Source organism: Cydia pomonella, chromosome 2, assembly GCF_033807575.1.
Source record: "Cydia pomonella isolate Wapato2018A chromosome 2, ilCydPomo1, whole genome shotgun sequence".
NCBI lineage: Eukaryota > Metazoa > Arthropoda > Insecta > Lepidoptera > Tortricidae > Cydia > Cydia pomonella.
The window spans coordinates 1,689,501-1,709,910 of NC_084704.1; the positions used below are offsets into that span (position 1 = coordinate 1,689,501).

Sequence of the window (20,410 nt, forward strand, 5' to 3'; positions counted from 1 at the left end):
ATCATATTAATGACGTTCGACCACGTAGGCGTATTTATGTATATGAAACAAGTGGGATGATATATTTTTCTACACATTTATGTGGCTTCACCACTTACAATGAGTACTGTATTCAATTAACACTTGAACACTTTCCGCCCGGTAGATGTTAACTTGTGACGTCATCTCATGCGGAAATACGGAACTGATCTTTAAACCATACAGCCATGACCATGACCAAGAGACTGTTTAATCCTAGTCTAGCATTCCTAGCCATGTTTATGCTAATTTTCATCATTATTTATTTACAGTTTTCTACTTTATTTTATAACATATCAGACTTAAAATACCTATGCAACGGCAGTTGTGGATATGGTTTTTCCTTTTTAGATCTGCTGTTTTCCCGATCTACTTAATGATGGGACACTCAAACGTAATGTGATGTATTCTTCGTAATAAGGTGCATTTGGATAGTTCCGCACACACTCCCACTTATAAAGATTCCAAAAACGCCTTACACTTCGTGCGCGTTATATGTTTGGTATTGTGTCTAATAAAAATATTAACAAATCATCTCTCCACAGACGTTCAGCACACATTCTAGAGCAGAACCTACCCGCGCCTTCCAAGCCCATCTGGGCAACCCGGGCTTCCATGGAGCTCATCGTGATGCTGGACTGGTCTAGTACTGCTGTTATCCCAGGAAACACGCTCCATCTCTTGAAGACCATCCTATTGAAGGTACTTTCTTTGGCCTAAGAAAATTCAAAAGATTAATTCTGAAGTGTGATCACACACATTTTCATAACTCTTGTTTCCTTAGATACTAAATTGATATTTTGACTGCCCCAATTCGTCTAACTGATCTGTCATTTTAGTATGAAATTGGTACAAAATCAGCACGAATTGGCCATAAATTTCCCAATTGACCTGTTATGTTCATATCTGGGATATAGAAACAGAGCTTAGAGCAGACTTACCCGTGCCTTCCAAACATATTATGCCAGGGAATACGCTCCATCTCTTGAAAGCCATCCTGTTGAAGGTCTAGAGTAGAGCCCAACTGGGGAAGTACCTCCACCTTACAGAAAACCGCAGCTAAACACTAGACCCTACTCAGTGTTGTGTTCCTGACGGTGAGTAAGGTTGCCCAAGCTCAACAAGGGTGTGGGAGTGTTAGGGTCGGCAACGCGCATGTAACTCTGGAGTTGCAGGCGTCCAAAGGCTACGGAGACTGCTTACCATCAGGCGGGCCGTGTCCTTGTTTGCCACCGACGTAGTATTTAAAAACAAAATGTACTATCAAATACTTTTGATTAGGTTTGACTCGACAATTATGGGTTAAATCCCACCTTTTGTCATCATTATGTTACCAGCAACTCTTCTTCTTCTTCCTCGCGTTGTCCCGGCATTTGCCACGGCTCATGGGAGCCTGGGGTCCACTTGACAACTAATACCACCACCACCACCATTACCAGCAACTATTGCCACTAAAAATAAAATTACCAGATCTTATTAGGCTTGTTGGTAACTCCGGAAGTGGCCGCTCTCCGGACTGCCAGTAATGCCGCGAGGCGGCAATTCACGCGCTGTCGGAGGAGGCGGCACTCCCAGGAGGAGCTGGAAGCGTACCACCGGGCGCTGAATGAGGCCAAGAAGGCCCTCAACCTTGCCATCGCCAAGGCAAAGGATGCGGCGCACGGGGCCTTTTTGGCCTCGTTAGATGAGGACCCATGGGGACGGCCTTATAAACTTGTAAGGAAGAAGCTCCGTCAGGCCGCCCCCATGGATGCCATGGACATGGGGACCCTCCGGGGTATTTTAGAAGGTTTGTTCCCTCCAGCCCCAGACTTCGCCCCTCCTGCAATGGTGGTCCCCGGGGAGGAGGAGCCGCTGGATCCTGAGGAGGTGCCCCTCGTGACTGAGGGCGAAATGGCCCGTGTCGCCCACAGGGTTAGGGCCTGCAGGAAAGCCCCTGGCCCAGACGGAGTCCATGGGAGGGTCCTACCCATCGTGATGGAGCACCTTGGAGACTGTCTCCAATCCATCTTTAATCGGTGCCTTAAAGATGGACAGTTTCCAAGGTGCTGGAAAGAGGGTATTGTGTGCCTCCTCCGGAAGGAGAACAGGCCGGCGGACTCCCCATCCGGATGGAGGCCAATAGTCCTGTTGGACGAAGCGGGCAAAATGCTGGAACGCATATTGGCGTCAAGAATTAACCGGCACTTACAGGAGACGGGCCCCAATCTCACTGGACGCCAATATGGGTTCCGAAGCGGTAGGTCCACGATGGACGCATTGGGGGCACTTCGGGCCTTCCGTGAGAATGCTTTGAAGAGAGGGGAGGGTACCATTGCGGTGTCTCTGGACATCGCCAACGCGTTCGGTACCCTCCCGTACTCGGTAATACGGGAGGCCCTGAGGTACCACGAGGTGCCCCCATACCTGGGGCGAGTTGTAGACCACTACCTGTCAGATAGGGTGGTGGTCTGCAACACGCCTGATGGGCGACTGGAAAGGCGGATGGCCTGCGGTGTTCCCCAGGGGTCGGTGCTTGGACCCCTGTTGTGGAACATCGGCTTCGACTGGGCCATCCGAGCAGAGCTGCTCCCCCGGATGGCCCTCATGTGTTACGCCGATGACACGATGGTGGCCATTCGGGGTAAGGATCTGGGGGAGGCAATGCGGAGGGCGGAAGTGGCGGCGGACCTCATGATTTATAGGATCCGCCTCCTAGGACTGAGGGTCTCCCTCGCAAAGACTGATGCAATAGTCTTTGCGAGGAGAGGTTGGAGGGTGCCCGCCGGATCCTCCCTCAGAATAGCCGGCGAGGATGTCCAGGTGAGGCCCCATATAAAGTACCTCGGCCTCACGCTGGACAGATGTTGGAACTTCGGTGAGCACTTCCGCCAAATTGCTCCCCGAATAGTGACGGCGGCGTCGGAGATGGGTCGGCTGCTGCCCAACGTGGGAGGACCGTCCCATGCCTGCAGACGTCTGTACGCTGGAGTAGCCCGATCCATGGCCCTCTATGGGGCCCCGATCTGGGCCGACAAACTCAATGGGGAGAATAAAGCCCTGCTTCGGAGGCCCCAACGGGTAATAGCTGTACGCGTCTGCAGGGCCTATGTGACGGTGAGTTGGGCGGCAGCGTGCGTATTGGCGGGCACCTCCCCTTGGGAACTGGATGCTGAGGTGCTCGCTGATGCGCACAGACGGAGAATCAGGAGCAGGGAGACGGGCGACTTCCCTGCTCCTGAAGAAGTGAGGGAGGCACGCAGAATGGCGCAGAGGAGACTCCGTGAAAAGTGGAAGGAGGACCTGGAGAACTCCCCCTATGGAACCTACACTATAGGGGCAGTTCTCCCGTCGCTAGACCGATGGCTTGACCGGACGCACGGCAGGGTTGGGTTTAGACTGGTGCAGGTACTGACCGGACACGGGTGCTTCGGTCACTACCTGCACTGGATCGGTCGCGAGCCTACCCAATCCTGCCATCAATGTGACGAGACGGACGACACCGCCCAGCACACCCTGCAGGTGTGCAATCGCTGGGCGGTGGAGCGGAGTGCGCTGGTGGTAGCCATCGGGACCAATGATCTCTCGCTGCACAGTGTCGTGGCGGCCATGCTGGGCAGCGAGAGATCCTGGGAGGCGGTGACCTCCTTTTGTGACGCGGTTGTCTCGCAAAAGGAGGTCGAGGAGCGGGAGCGCGAGGAGGATCCGGACGCGCTCCCGATCAGGCGAAAGCGAGTGGGCAGGAGGGCTAGGCGGTTCGCCATTGCGAACCGCGCTATACCCCAGTAGGGCAGCGGGTGAGGGACCCGCAACACGGCCCTACATGGGAGGGGGGAGAGTCAGTTATGCGTTTGCTGACTCTCCCCAAACTGGTGTGAAGTCCCGGTTCATCCGGGTCGGGACCGCCGGGGGGGTGCTGAGGTGACGTGCTTGCGAGCCCCCAGCACCCCCCTTAACGGCATGGACGGAAACGCCGCAGGGGAGGTTAGTGGGTATTCTCCTCCTCTCCCTCTGAATAGCAGAGGGGGTTACGGAAGGAGCGAGTCCCACATACCGCCCCCCCAATGGGCTTCCCTCGCCCGGGGGGCGATGATGCGTAAAGGCATTCACCCCTGCGTCAACAAAAAAAAAAAAAAAAAAAAAAGGCTTGTTGGTAACTGCTAATAATTGGTGGTGATTTTAGAAAGATAGATAGAAAAAATATTTATTCATACCCACAACATTGACATCAGAACAAAAGAAAAGGAAAAATGTAAAATATAAACATGCAACCTTAATTGATTATTTTTATTTTCATAATTAATAAGCCTCTCCAGACTCAGCGTGGTGATGCTGCAAGCCACATCGCTGGTATTCTGCCAGTACCTTACAAAAAATGTAGAACGTTCTTTAAACACCTAAATTGGTACGAGAAATAAGTTGGCAAAGGACTTAGTTATAGGAGGATGAAGCGAAAAAGAGTTTAAGGTTATAGTGTTCAACATTGTTGTTTCAGTTGATTAGGAAATTGAAGTCGATATTTCATTTTTAAATCGCTTTCCTCTTTGATAGACGAATTGGTGGTGGTATATTATTCCAACATTTGGTTGCTTGGTACCGAAAACCTTTAAAAGCAACAGACCATATTTTCACTCCTTAAATTTTCGTTCTACTAACTCCATTTTATTTATAAAATTGATTAAATATGTGAAAATTGAGAAATAAGTGTTATTTACTTTTGGCCAAAGCTGTAAAGTCGGAATCAGATATTGGGGTCGACCATTATCAGGACATGACTGTGTCAGTGTATATCCAGTTATTACTGACGTTTATATTGTTTCACAGTGGGACGTAAAAGTGCAATATCCACGTCCACCGCTGGCCCTGCACGGCGGCTACGAAGACTGGCTTCTACGTTACCCCGCTTTGACTACCAATCCGCAGCCAACGCCGAGGGCCAAGGCACCTAAAGATATGCTAGGTAAGAATATTAGTTGAATCTCTTCAATTGCTTACGAGTATGCCGCAATGCCTCATTGATGGCATTTTCTATTGTATGTATTTTTTTCTTAATGCGATGAAATGTGTTAGGTGTTTTTGACGACCCTGTGTGACCCTGCCTACGAAGCTGATGGTCCCGGGTTCAAATCCTGGTAAGGGCATGTATTCGTGTGATGAGCATGGATATTTGTTCCTGAGACATGGGTGTTTTCTATGTATTTAAGTATTTATATATTATATATATCGTACTCTAAGTACCCTCAACACAAGCCTTATTGAGCTTACTGTGGGACTTAGTAAATTTGTGTAATAATGTCATATAATATTTATTTATTTATGTACAGGCGAAATCGATTACCCCGTATGGGCCGACCTGGCGCCGGCGCCGCCGCGGCCGCGGACTTCGGAGCCCGCCGTCGACCGCAGCAGCAAGGTACTATCATATAACACTCTCAAGCCCACCATACAGTCGCCATCAGATATATGTGAGCGTCCGAGGCGCTCACAAATATCTCAACACGCCTTTATTTTCAAGGCGTTAAAGTGCTTGTTCAGATATTTTTGAGCACTTTGGCCGCTCCGATATATCCGATGGCGTCTGTACAAGGGCAATTTAAATCTACAGTACAGGAATATGTTTGAAATTATTTTGTTATGAAATCTAACGAAACAAAAGTAGTGCCACCCTGTTACATTGAAAATGGTTTAACTTACTTTGAAGTTATGAGGAATAGAGAAATTACGAGTACCTACTGATGATAAAAGGAAATTTCACTAATCATGATTTCTCACACAGATATCTTCGTTTTCTATATTTTTGGATTTTTCCAACGGTTGCAGTTAAAAAATCTCCCTAGTAAGATATAATTTTCTTTTTGTAATTTGGGAACTACTAATTGACCGAGGATTAGCGAAGACCTCCGTTTCAGCTTGGACAAAAACCATTTTAACTCGGGCATTTTGCTTTCGTATGTCCGAGTGTTATCCTCTACAGGTCGTATTTCTCAAACGATTATTGTAAAATTTTGCGAACACGTTCAAGATTTTTTTTTGTCGATTCGCGAGAATCGCGAGTTCTACAGCTCACAAAGCCACTTATAGTTATTTTTTGTAATCAATCTAATCTGTCACAGGCCGCCGCGTTGCAGAAGTACGAGGAGCGGGCTCGCAACATGGCGCAGATCATTCAGCAACAAGAACGCTTAGCTGACACCTCGCTGACACTGGAAATGCAAAGGATAGAGGCGGAACAGGTGAGACTTGTTACTGTAACCGTTGCGCTGTTGCAAGCGACGTTGCAAAAGTACTAGTGAGCTGGCAACATGGCGCAGATCATTCAGCAACAAGAACGCTTAGCGGACACCTCTCTGACACTGGAAATGCAAAGGATAGAGGCGGAACTGCTGAAACTTGTTACTGTAACCGTTGCGCTGTTGCAAGCGACGTTGCAAAAGTACTAGTGAGCTGGCAACATGGCGCAGATCATTCAGCAACAAGAACGCTTAGCGGACACCTCTCTGACACTGGAAATGCAAAGGATAGAGGCGGAACTGCTGAAACTTGTTACTGTAACCGTTGCGCTGTTGCAAGCGACGTTGCAGAAATATGAGGGAGCTCGCAACATGGCGTAGATCATTCAGCAACAAGAGCGATTAGCTGACACCTCGCTGACAATCGAAATGCAAAGGATGGAGGCGGAACAGGTGAGACTTGTTACTGTAACCGTTGCGCTGTTGCAAGCGACGTTGCAAAAGTACTAGTGAGCTGGCAACATGGCGCAGATCATTCAGCAACAAGAACGCTTAGCGGACACCTCTCTGACACTGGAAATGCAAAGGATAGAGGCGGAACTGCTGAAACTTGTTACTGTAACCGTTGCGCTGTTGCAAGCGACGTTGCAGAAATATGAGGGAGCTCGCAACATGGCGTAGATCATTCAGCAACAAGAGCGATTAGCTGACACCTCGCTGACAATCGAAATGCAAAGGATGGAGGCGGAACAGGTGAGACTTGTTACTGTAACCGTTGCGCTGTTGCAAGCGACGTTGCAAAAGTACTAGTGAGCTGGCAACATGGCGCAGATCATTCAGCAACAAGAACGCTTAGCGGACACCTCGCTGACACTGGAAATGCAAAGGATACTAGGTGCCACCATATTTTGTACAAAATGTAAACTAAACTAAAAAAACTAATGACAACTAAAAAAAGTAATGTGCTAAGACACATCGAGGGACCAATGAACAATGGGAATTTTCAGAAGTCTGATGATTTTTGTTTTGATTTAATTCAATTTCTCATTTTGTGTAACATACAATGGTTTCAATTGAATAATCCAGCGAAAAACTTTCGGAAGCAACAGACGTGGACAGCATTTTAATGTACAATTTCACTCCACTAACATCAGTGGATGTAGAAAGACCTTTTTCTATATACATATGGATATTAAACTCGTGGCGAAACAAATTAAAAATTGAAAATATAGAAAAACTTATAGTTATTTATTACAATACCACAGAATATAAAATTAACAATGAATAAAAAACTTAGCACTGGTTTTGTCATGAATTTTAATTTTAGTTTAATCATTTCAGTCTTTTTTTTTTAGTCAGTAAAGTGTAGAGTCGTTGAAATTATGGATGGAAGTTGATTTTTCTGAGAGATAAACTTTTTATTGTTAAATAATTGTAATAATTCAGAAGTGTTAAATTTTTAATTTAATATAAATTGTCATGTTTGTGTACGATAGCGCAATAAATGAATATTGTATTTTACCACATGATAGTAATTTTATACTGATAATTAAAGCAATTCGTGCAAAATTATTCCCTAACCATTCCAAAACATCAAAAATGCACAACGTTAATATTCAAGTTTTCACTTCTGCCGGCACTCCCGGAGTGCAACCCGAGGTTTTTTTTTTATTTAATAGTAGTTTGCTTAGTGTTATGAAAAAGGGGGTTATTATTGACGTATTCGTTTGTCCAGGACTGGGAGAAGACGCACTTCCAGCGCGAGACCGAGGAGCGGGACGACGTGCGCGCGCTGTACAAGATGCGCGAACAGGAGATCATTTCCCAGCTCATGCAGCTGGAGAACAAGCAGTTTGACATGGTAAGTTGCTGAATTAAAATTAATAGGGAATATTACGCGAAACTGCGTAGGGGGCGCCAATATCATAATCCATCACAATCTGAGGGAACGCGAAACAAGAACATCGAAATACCGTTATTGGGAAAGTGCATGATGGGTTGGTGGGGGTAAGAAAAGCGATCCCAGTGCATAAAGTGGTAAAAATTAGAACTAACTGCGGATAGCGTCTTTAACATTTCAGCAAGGCATCTTACGATATATTTTACGTACCATTTGACAAAGTCCACGCACGAAGCTATCATATATATTTTAGTGTCTTACGATATCTTATAGCAGGGCATCCTACGATATATTTTAGTATCTTGCGATATCTTATAGCAGGGCATCTTACGATATATTTTACGTACCATTTGACAGAGTCCACGCACGAAGCTATCATATATATTTTAGTATCTTACGATATCTTATATCAGGGCATCTTACGATGTATTTTACGTACCATTTGACAGAGTCCACGCACGAAGCTATCATATATATTTTATTATCTTACGATATCTTATAGCAGGGCATCTTACGATATATTTTACGTACCATTTGACAGAGTCCACGCACGAAGCTATCATATATATTTTGGTATCTTACGATATCTTTTAGCAGGGCATCTTACGATATATTTTACGTACCATTTGACAGAGTCCACGCACGAAGCTATAATATATATTTTGGTATCTTACGATATCTTATACCAGGGCATCTTACGATATATTTTACGTACCATTTGACAGAGTCCACGCACGAAGCTATCATATATATTTTAGTATCTTACGATATCTTATATCAGGGCATCTTACGATATATTTTACGTACCATTTGACAGAGTCCACGCTCAAAGCTATCATATAAATTTTGGTATCTTACGATATCTTATAGCAGGGCATCTTACGATATATTTTACGTACCATTTGACAGGGTCCACGCACGAAGCTATCATATATATTTTGGTATCTTACGATATCTTATAGCAGGGCATCTTACGATATATTTTACGTACCATTTGACAGCGTCCACGCACGAAGCTATCATATATATTTTAGTATATAGCTTGCGATATATAGCTCGGTATATTACGTAATATTTTGGTATATTTCATTTCTCTCACAACGTAGGTGCTAGACAGACAGCGATATTTATTTTGGTATCGTTGGCGTGTGGTGCTTAGCTATACTATAAAATATCTGTCGGTATATTAATATATATTATCGCTCCGTTTATGACAGGTTTAATTGTATATTGTAACCAGGAACAAGAGAACCTGAGCCTCCGACAGCAGTTGGAGGAGTACCAGCGGAGAGAGCGCGCCGAGGCCGAGAAGCTGGCCGAGTCCATAGCCAACGATGATGCCAATGGTATTAACACTCTGAAATTCAATCCTCTGTTCGAAATTTTAACACGTTAAACGTAAATAACATTGAAACTATAGGTCTATTTTTACAAGCTTTTATTTACTTTCACCAGACCGTTGTCTCTTTGTAATCAAATCTTGCAAGTTAAATTTGACCCACTTCCCGGTTTCCGATGAAGCGGAAAATTTGCATACATATGTAAGTCGGGTGACAATGCAATATTATGGAACCATCGAGATGATCTGATGATGAAGACAGGAGGTGGCCATAGGAACTCTCTGATAAAACAACGTTACCTAATTGTGTTTGGGGTTTTTAGAATTGTCTCGATGAGTATTAGTTACTTGAGGAAAGAAAAGTACAGTCAGCGATAAAAGCTTGTACCAAAAATGAAATTTTTGCCAAAAACTTATTTGTCTATAAGTTTTGATCAAAAATTGTGTATGACTGTTTGTTTCTAAATAAATAGAAAAAAAACATTACAGAGGGCCTAGCCAAGATGGCAATCGTTTGCGTCGTAGCGAACGAAACGGTAATCCCTCTATCACTCTTTTATATTAGTAGTGAGAAAGAGAGACATTAGCGTATAGTTCGCTACGGCGCAACGATGCATCTTGGCTTGGCACCTAGTACATTGCAACATATTCAATCAATTAATTTTGTTTGGTAAAATATATTCCACATCTATTAATGCACTAGATTTATGAGGCAGGTAATCACCGTTAGATTTTTTTTTTAATTTAACCCTAGATAAGGCAGAGGGAATATATTTCCCACAATTATTTTAAAGTTAACAAAGTGACGGGATTTAGTTTTGAATCATTTCTGAGATCCGTTAAAGGGTTAATCAACTAATTAGCTATAGCCTAAATACACCATTTTTTGTTGCGTTTGTAAATAAAAATTGCTCTTAACCTTTTTGACACGAATGACGTATATATCCGCACCGTAAGTCCAACGCTGAAGACGGATTAATTCGTCACAGGCCACAGAGCAACATAGACCTACGTGTATCTGCATAAAGTTCAATTTCAGTTGACACTTCGCCGACGTGGCGTCCGAGTCTCTCTCAATTCCATGTAAAATGTAACTCCCTGCAATAGATAGTGTTTTTTCACCACACCAACTGGTAAACGCCTTCTTGATTGTTCAGAAACTAATGAGAAAGTTTCATTTTATCCACATGTGGGGCAATTAGATGCAAATTTTGAGTTGTTGCTCAACGTGGGGGGGGGTTAGGGTCGGCAACGCGCATGTAACTCCTCTGGAGTTGCAGGCGTACATAGGCTACGGAGACTGCTTAACATCAGGCGGGCCGTATGCTTGTTTGCCACCGACGTAGTATTAAAAAAAAAATACGGCAACATTTAAATACTAAATAATAGCAAGAGAAACAATACTTAAGACTTAAACAAAATTAAACACTTCATCTACCGTATAAAAACATCCTCTCAACAAAAACTGTTTCAATTTGTGTTTGAAGATATTGCGTTTTGAAATTGTTTTAAGCTCTTTAGGTAATTTGTTGAATAATTTAACAGCCCGGTGTCTTGTACAGTGCTCTATTTGGCAAAGTTTGTTTAACCCTCGTGCCTCGGAATCCTCAACGCTCAAGATTACACTTCTCGAACCACTCGCTACGCTCGGCTTAAATTTGGAATATTTAGCTTGCTCGGGTATCAATATTAGCACGACCAAACAACAACTTTGCACTTGTGAAAAAAATAACTATTTTGTACAGCTGAGAAGCAACGCGTAATCGCCGAGCAAGCCGCCCAAGCGCGCGAGCTGGCCGCCGCGTCCGCGCGCATCGACGCCGTGCGCGGCCAGCGCGAGGAGCTCGACCGCCAGCGCGAGGCGCTCGAGCGGGAGCGCAAGCGGAAACTGGCGCAGGCCAGGGAGAAACGGAAGCCTGTACTTGATAAGGTAGGTACATATTTACATATTTCTAAAGCAGTAGAAGTATCGACGCTGATCGCGAGCTGTGCGAGAAACTTGACTACCAACGCTAGGTGCTCGAGCGGGAGCGGAAGCAGAAACTGGTCCAGGCTAGGGAGAAACGAAAGCCTATACTTGATAAAGTAAATACTTGTTATAGCTGCATATGTACATATTTCTAAAGCAGTAGAAGTATCGACGCTGATCGCGAGCTGTGCGAGAAACTTGACTACCAACGCTAGGTGCTCGAGCGGAAGCGCAAGCGGAAACTGGCGCAGGCCAGGGAGAAACGGAAGCCTGTACTTGATAAGGTAGGTACATATTTACATATTTCTAAAGCAGTAGAAGTATCGACGCTGATCGCGAGCTGTGCGAGAAACTTGACTACCAACGCTAGGTGCTCGAGTGGGAGCGGAAGCGGAAATTGGCCTAGGCTAGGGAGAAACGAAAGCCTATACTTGATAAAGTAAATACTTCTTATAGCTGCATATGTACATATTTCTAAAGCAACAGAAGGAAGTATCGACGCTGATCGCGAGCTGTGCGAGAAACTTGACTACCAACGCTAGGTGCTCGAGCGGGAGCGGAAGCGGAAATTGGCCTAGGCTAGGGAGAAACGAAAGCCTATACTTGATAAAGTAAATACTTCTTATAGCTGTATATGTAAATATTTCTAAAGCAACAGAAGGAAGTATCGACGCTGATCGCGAGCTGTGCGAGAAACTTGACTACCAACGCTAGGTGCTCGAGCGGGAGCGGAAGCAGAAACTGGCCCAGGCTAGGGAGAAACGAAAGCCTATACTTGATAAAGTAAATACTTGTTATAGCTAAATATGTACATATTTCTCGGGTAAAGGGGTTCTTGCTTCGTAGCGTAGGAATATTCTTAGAGTTATTTAAAAAATTCAATTTAATTTTTTTGTAAATATAAGGAAATTGTTGACTACTTATCATAATTACGAGATATTCCTTCCAATTTTTCGAATCATGCTGACACTGTAACTACTTGCAAGAAATAAAAGGCTTTTTTATTTTTATTTTATGTACATATTTCTAAAGCAGCAGAAGTAAGTATCGAGGCTGATCGCGAGCTGTGCGAGAAACTTGACTACCAACGCTAGGTGCTTAGTGACATAGACTATATAAATGTGGAAGATGGCGCCCGGCTATGAGAAAAAGGGAGGTATTGTTCTTTTTTTCTTACCATAGTAATTTGGGTGAGGATGCCCAAAAAACGGACAAAATGGAGTAGATTAAGTTGGAAAGGGGACATTTTTTCTGTTAACTATGGAAGGTAGAGGCAAGGAACAGAAACTCCTTAGGCAGAATTGTTACAAAAGTCTCCAGCTGTCAGCTATAAATAATAGTTCCAAATCTCTCCAGAGTAGCGCTAGAGTAGCTAAGAATCTAGACGTTATTGACGGAGTGAAGTGCGCTGTCTATGATTAGTTTTTTTTTTTCAAGTATTCTATGTACTGTAGCGACACCTATTTATGGTTTTTTGTCTAACACTTTTTGGTATATAGAGATTTTGTTCCTTGACTCTACCTTCCATGCTGTTAACTATACAAATTGTGACAGTCTTAAGTTTTTTTATTTATTTATTATTTTTAAGGACCTGTAACCAAAAATGTGCCTAAACTATGTATACAGTACCTTAATATATGGGCAATAAAGTCCTGTATACATATTTTCTGCACTTTTTTCGTATCGATATTTTCAGAAGTGCCCGTACATAATATATCGGCCCTAACAGTCTTACGTTATGTCGCAAACATTCTGTCATTTGTTATAAGTAAAATCTGTGAATGCGTTGACAGGATGAGGACGGTGACACGTACATGGTGTCCCCCGACGACGGTCCCGCCGGCTTGAACCGCTCGCAATCCTCGCCCAACATTGCCAAGGTAATATTCACTTGTAGATTCCATACGTGTTGTGTTAAGCCATTCGAAACGATAAAGATTTGGAGGTGTAAAGTCTCTCCAAGTATAAATTATTATTTTTTACTAAATAAATAAATCGTGTCTGGACTGTTAAGCTAGCAGTCTCATAAACTAATGCTACAGAATACATAACTAGTATGTACCAGGTCAATAATATTATATAATATTAGAGACGTGTAGTCTCCACGGTTAATACATTAAGCTTGGAGATGTGTAAGATCCTCACGGTCTGAGAAAGACACAATAATAATGACATTAATAAGATTTGGAGGTGTAAAGGCTCTCCAAGTGTCAAAATATTTTTTTTACTAAATAAATAAATCGCGTCTGGACTGTTAAGCTAGCAGTCTCATAAACTAATGCTACAGAATACATAACTAGTATGTACCAAGTCAAGAATATTATACAATATTAGTGACGTGTAGTCTCCACGGTTAATACATTAAGTTTGGAGATGTATAAGATCCTCACGGTCTGAGAAAGACACAATAATAATGACATTAATGAGTTTTGGAGGTGTAAAGGCTCTCCAAGTGTCAAAGAATTAAAAAATAAAAAAGTGTATGAAATACATGTTTGAGTGATGACTTCGGTCTGAGATCTTCTTTTTCCTCGCGTTGTCCCGGCATTTTTTTTTTTTTTCTTTATTGGGGAAAAAAACAGATACAGGCCAGTAATATATACGGATAAGATTCTAAAATAATAAATTTAGCCTACATCCTAACACAATTCCCACTAGGAGTTCCGACAATAATTTTACGACAGCGTTGTAATCGGAACTTAAAACAGACATCCTTACTTATATTAATACTAAACTATTACAATATTTATCATATCCTACTAGTATGTACATAAACACAAAAATAGGATTATCGAGTTCGGCCTAAATCACAGCAATAAACAATACAAAAGAAATTAAGCTACAATACGGGTAATTAAAATTAAATTAACATTATAGGAGCAAGCTCACTTTGCGCTTAAAGTTGGATCGAGTATAATTATTAAATATGTCAACCGAGATTAGGTTTTTATTGTAATTATGACAAATTTTGCCACGGCTCATGGGAGCCTGGGGTCCGCTTGACAACTAATCGGTCTGACATTCACTGACCAATATTAAGCCCAGCACACGAGAACGATATATCGGTGAAATCCGTTAGCACAGTTTTACCAAACATGTATATCACAAATCGTTTCAGAATAATACGCGATCATTGCGATTTGCCACACAAATCGTTACGATTAATCGTCCTGTGATAAGCTGCCGGCCTAGCCAAAGTTACATTCGCTATCGCTCTGACAACAAAAAGCTTTGTGTCTCTCTATAATAAATAAATAAATATTATAGGACATTATTACACAAATTGACTAAGACACAGTAAGCTCAATAAGACTTGTGTTGAGGGTACTTAGACAACGATATATATAATATATGAATATTTATAAATACTTAAATACATAGAAATCACCCAGGAACAAATATCCGAATCATCACACAAATAAATGCTCTTACCAGGATTTGAACCCGGGACTATCGGCTTCATAGACAGGGTCAGCCCAATAGGCCAAACCGGTCGTCAAATCTCTCTATCGTCTCTATCACTCTTCCATAATTCCATATAAGTGCGACAGTGACAGTTGCGTTTCAATCGCGTAATGTTGCCTACGCGGCATACTAATTATTCATCTGAATGATATTCTCTCGCAGCAGGTATCTTCAGATGAAGATGAATCGCCTCCATCCTTCGACCGCAGCGTCAAGCCCACCAAGGTCATCCCTAGAAACCATCAGAGAGACTTCCAACCGCAGTGGGGAGATGTGGTAAGTACTTTACAATATATTCAGTGAAAATACAAAGTTCATCCTCACTTTCTCGACACGTGGCAAACCAGGAACAAGCGGGCATCTCGCTCGCTTTTGCCCAGAACGTGCAGGGGGAAAATGAGCTACCTTCTGAGGTGTTTCCCTTGCGCTGTGACATGGGGTTCTTCAAGAAGCAGGTATTTACGGTTCTCAAAGGTTGGCAACGCATAAGTGGCTCCTATGTTACTTATGTCCATGGGCGGCGATGACTGCTTCTCATCATGGTCGTCTGCTCGTTTGCTGCCTGTTACATTAAAATAGTACATTACGATACAAGTGCGAAAAATAGGAAATTCGAAACGAGTGGCGATAAATTAAAACACGACCGAAGGGAGTGTTTTAAATCGACACGAGTTGCGAATTACCTATTCGCACATGTATCGTACAACGTTTTACAGTACATATGGACCTTTAAATGTTCGACACAGTAACGTAATATGCAAATTTTCGCACTAGTGCTATAAAGTAGCACCATATCTACTGTAAAACTAGTTACTAAATGTCAGCATTACGCGAGATAATCTATTCTACTGTAGTACTATTTCTATTTCTTATTCTATGCTCTTAACAACCATCTAATAGGTACAGTACTTTCTAATACGTTTATAGGGCTGCAATTAAATATTGTATCGACCCGTGACCTAAGACTCAATGCATCGCCCTGACTCATGCTCGCACACATCTAACGTATGTATATTTACTAAGTTCGTCACTGATTTCTATATTATGCTATAGATATGCGATTGTATGTCCGCCTTGGTTTAGTCGTCTTCTTTATTCATTAACTTCCTCGAGGGTGGGGGTTCTTAAATCGTTATTTTTTGTCTCTTCGTGAACTTAAGCACCCTGTAGCTCCTAAAGTATTGATCGTATAGTAAAAATAAGCATAACCAAATTTGTAGGACATTTTATATTAAAACTTTTGTCTGACGTAATTATAATGCTATTCGTAAATATAATCGAAATATGAGAAAAAATCTGAAAAAAGGTACCTTCGTACAGTACAACCCCCACCCTCGAGGACTTTTAGTATATTTATCTGGAGGCCACAAGGTATAACTATCCCACTTTTCAAAATAACTTGAATTATTTCTCCTGCTTTTATTAATTTTCTTGAGCTATTATGATATTCGGCCATTTTAAAAATGTGACAATTAGTCAATTAGGCGTTTTGGGGATTAAGTTAAATTGTAATTTAGAACAAATAAATAAAACGGCATTATGAGATATGGTTGTAATGAAACCAAAGCGTCGTGTAGCTCTTATTATGACGTAGTACCGGAACATTAGACCTTATCCCGTAGGATTAAGGTTGAAAATAAGTTAACAGTGATAAAACCAAGGCTAGGCACCCTTATAAGTGTGTAACGTGAAGCTTGACGATAATTAATTACGCGCGACCCGCCCCCGATGTGCATACGCAAATGATGTGTATAAACAAACAAATATGTATGTTATAGTAGTTTATGTGACTGCAACATAATAAAAGGCATTAAAACACACGAGTGTGGGTTTAAGAAACGAACGAAGTGAGTTTCTTAATAGGATCACACGAGTGTTTTAATGCCTAATTATGTACAGTTACATACACTATTTAATCTACACACATATTATAAACTTTCTATGATATATTCACTAACCCAAATTACAATCACCATTGGGGCATCGTTGCTCTTTGGGCAGAACTCGCAGATATGGCGACAAAGAAATATTTTTATCGCTCATTTTTACATGCACCTTTTGCAATAGTTACTTTAAAAACAACAAAACATATTCATTTTATACTTAAAACTAATTAAAAGATAAACTGTACGTCAAATGGCGGCAAATGAAACCTTTTTTCACGCATGTCACTCATTCGTAGTTTTTTTTTTATTCAGAGACAAACTAGAGTTGAGGGCCTATTTCCGTATCATTCGATACAAACTAACATGCGAGATATGTCAAAATTGTATGAAATTTTTTATTTCTCATTTGACATTTCATTTCGAACAAAAAGGCATCTCGACTGATATTAGAATAGAGGTCAAATGGAATTGCTTTTTTTTCAGAGGTGTTCCAAATTTGAAGTCATAACCAAATCGATTTTGATGTAGTTATGAAGCAATTACAACATCATCACAGATAAGAAATATGTTGTAACAAAACAGTTTATCGTAATGTTGGCCATTATTTACGGATTTTGAAGGCATCATAGAGGGTTTATTATATGTGTGTAGATAAAATAAGATTAGAAAATGTACTGCTGTATGGCCTTTATTACCTGATCAAGTAAACAAACGTTTTGCATGCCAAATGTTGGAGAACATGCATTCATGTAACCTATCTACTGAAGTGACAAATTGTACCATCTGTGTGATGTTCTAGCAAACTAAATGATTCTGATTCTAAATTATTCCGAAATAAATAAATATTATAGGGACATTTTTACACAAATTGACTAAGTCCCACGGAAAGCCAAGAAGGCTTGTTGTGGTCAGACAACGATACATATAATATACAAATACTTAAATACATAGAAAACATCCATTACTCAGGAACAAATATCTGTGCTCATCACACAAATAAATGCCCTTACCGGGATTCGAACCCGGGACCATCGGCTTCACAGGCAGGGTCACCCACTAGGCCAGGCCGGTCGTCAAAATCAAATATAATTTATATTCAGGCAACTAAAGTTCGTAGATATTGCTTATTTGACAGTTGGCGGCTGCCAAATAGTAAATAGTATGAAGATGTCGTCCCACGAAAGTTCATATATTCACCACGTGATGCGTTGGCATCGCTTGTATTTCTAACTTCCCACATAGCCAATAAAAATAATATTTAAATAAGTTTTTGGCAAGAAGTCATTTGTGGTACAAGCTTTTATCGCTGACTGTACTTTTCTTTCCACAGGCAACTAATACTCATCGAGCAAATTCTAAAAACCTCAAACACAATTAGGTTGCGTTGTTTTATCACAGAGTTCCTATGTCCACCTCTTATCTCCATCATCAGATCTGCTCGATGGTACCATAATATTGCATTGTCACCCGACTTACATACGTATGCAAATTTTCAGCTCAATCGGAAACCGGGAAGTGGATCAAATTTAACTTGCAAGATTTGATTACAAACAGACAACGGTCAGGTGAAAGTAAAAAAATAATAATAATTTAGGATACTGCGGGCTATCTTCAAATCTTAGGCTACGGTCTGGTAGCAGGCGGCCCGGCGAGCGGTAAATCAAGGCCGTTTACACATTTGGTCGAGCACAATGTATGAATGACCTTAATTTGCCGCTGGGCCCGCCGCGCGCCGCTTGCGTCCAGTCCGCAGCCTTAGACCTGACCTTACAAATCGATATACACCTTAATAATAAATCATTCTGTTGATTACAAGATTTACAAGATATGAAATATAAATACTTTCATACTTAATAGATAGACGGCTCGGTACTTAGGTTTTATAGCAAATGTTACTCCAGTGGAAAATAGTTAACAACCAAAAAAAAAGGACTATAAATTAAAAAAAAGTTAATTGCGGTTGTACAATTGACAAAAACGCATAAAATTTTTGTTTGACCTTTCAGAACGAAGTACCCCAATATACATTGTATGAGTGAAGCCGCAATTAAAATCCCATTAACACCGTCATGCTAATCTTTTTTTACATTTTACTTTATTTTTACCCACGTATTTTTACGTATATGCGTTTGGGGTGAGAGGATCTTTGTGCAAACCAATGTAGCCTTTTTTCTTAAAAACTACTAGTCCGATTTTGATGCGGTTTTCAGTGATGGGTTCGGGTTTGATTGGTGCATGTTCTTAGATAGGTGTTACGGTGACAACTCACCAGAGGGCGCTGCAGCAAACATTTATTTGTGCATCCTTTTTCAACTACGCTTTAACCGTCGTGGGTTTTTTCAAAAAAAATAATTTTGGTTTTTATGTTTATTACTAATTGTACTGAACTCACAAAACATAAACATAAAGTAAAACAAAGCAATCTACCACAAATTAGTATTCGAAGGCGCAATACGTCGGCCTTGGCGAGAACTTGGCATTATATCGCCTATCGCGTCTACAATCAAACCTGACCAATTATGGAGGCAAAGTCGGCTTTATATATTTTAGGCTATGGTGATGTAAAACTGTTCCGACACACGCCAATTTGAGAGAATTCGTTTACTTTACGTCTTATGAAATAGTGGGATAATGGACGCTATGGCAGAATTGGTCGTTAGGACCTAAGGATTGATTGAAGTCGAGCCACTAAGATTTTTGATGTAAATTTTTAGTGGGTGGGCTTTCACCTTTTTCTTGATATCGTTTAAGCTACTAGGCCAAGTTTGGTATAGTTCTATTATAAATCGGGGATGCCGAATTCATAAAGTACGAAAAATAACCTTCTTTTTTAATTCCTAATTTTATATAGACATAGTTTCAGTTCCGGAAAAGGACTTAGGATAGTTTTTATCCCAAAGAATCAAATAGGGGCAGGCAAATAGGGGGGCATAGCTATAGTCAATAAACATTTCACACACACACTCACACTTTCACTGGCTCAGTGACCCAAACAGGATCTTGGCCTCTGCGCCACTTCACGCCAGTTGGGTATTCCGAGGGCGGACAGGTCTTTTAGGACTTCGTCACTCCAGCGGTATCTGGGACGCCCAGACGGACGCTTTCCACCCGGGTGCCCCACATACGCTCTTCTCACAGCACGATCTTTTCCCATCCTCTCTAGGTGACCGAGCCAGTGGAGTCGATTATATTGGGCATCGCAACCAGCTCCTCTAGCTCCCTATTCTCCCTACGTCTCCAAGTTCCATCTTCATCTCTGATAGGTCCCAGAATCTCTCGCCAGATTTTCCTCTCCGCCACTAAGAGCTTGCTCTCTTCTTTCTGAGTCAGAGTCCAAGCTTCACACCCATACATCAAAATTGGCCTAATTACAGTCTCGTAGACACGAATCTTGGTTGGCCTACTGATCAGCTTGGACACTAAAACTCGATGGAGCGCTGCCGAACATCTTAAAGCGTTTTGGATTCGTAGATCTATCTCTTTCTCCCTTCGGTTGGTATCAGTTTTTACAAAAATATTTTCCATGATGTAAACATCCAGAGAGGAGGAGAACACTGGTCGTCATCTTTCTCTTAACACACCTCTATTCACACGGTGTTAGAGTCCATGTTCCCATATTATATA

General features: G+C 41.9%; 2 protein-coding genes across 6 annotated transcripts in view; one reads left to right on the top strand and one right to left on the bottom strand.

Moving 5' to 3' along the window:
* LOC133531428 (uncharacterized) overlaps positions 1-20,410 on the bottom strand; it is a 357,292-nt gene that overhangs the window by 128,484 nt on the left and 208,398 nt on the right. The gene's annotated exons all lie outside the window — the stretch shown is intronic.
* The window catches only part of LOC133531205 (ubiquitin carboxyl-terminal hydrolase 8), a 53,937-nt gene that overhangs the window by 3,272 nt on the left and 30,255 nt on the right, over positions 1-20,410 (top strand). The window contains exons 5-13 of one of the 5 annotated variants that reach the window (XM_061869344.1): positions 564-720; positions 4,822-4,957; positions 5,322-5,410; positions 6,111-6,230; positions 7,963-8,088; positions 9,368-9,473; positions 11,212-11,396; positions 13,229-13,315; positions 15,063-15,176. In XM_061869344.1, the coding sequence (XP_061725328.1) occupies positions 564-720; positions 4,822-4,957; positions 5,322-5,410; positions 6,111-6,230; positions 7,963-8,088; positions 9,368-9,473; positions 11,212-11,396; positions 13,229-13,315; positions 15,063-15,176 (1,120 nt within the window). Of the gene's footprint in view, positions 1-563; positions 721-4,821; positions 4,958-5,321; positions 5,411-6,110; positions 6,231-6,676; positions 6,828-7,959; positions 8,089-9,367; positions 9,474-11,211; positions 11,397-11,620; positions 11,720-13,228; positions 13,316-15,062; positions 15,177-20,410 lie in introns of those variants that run through there. The other 4 variants (XM_061869384.1, XM_061869352.1, XM_061869360.1 and 1 more) reach the window with 4 other exon arrangements.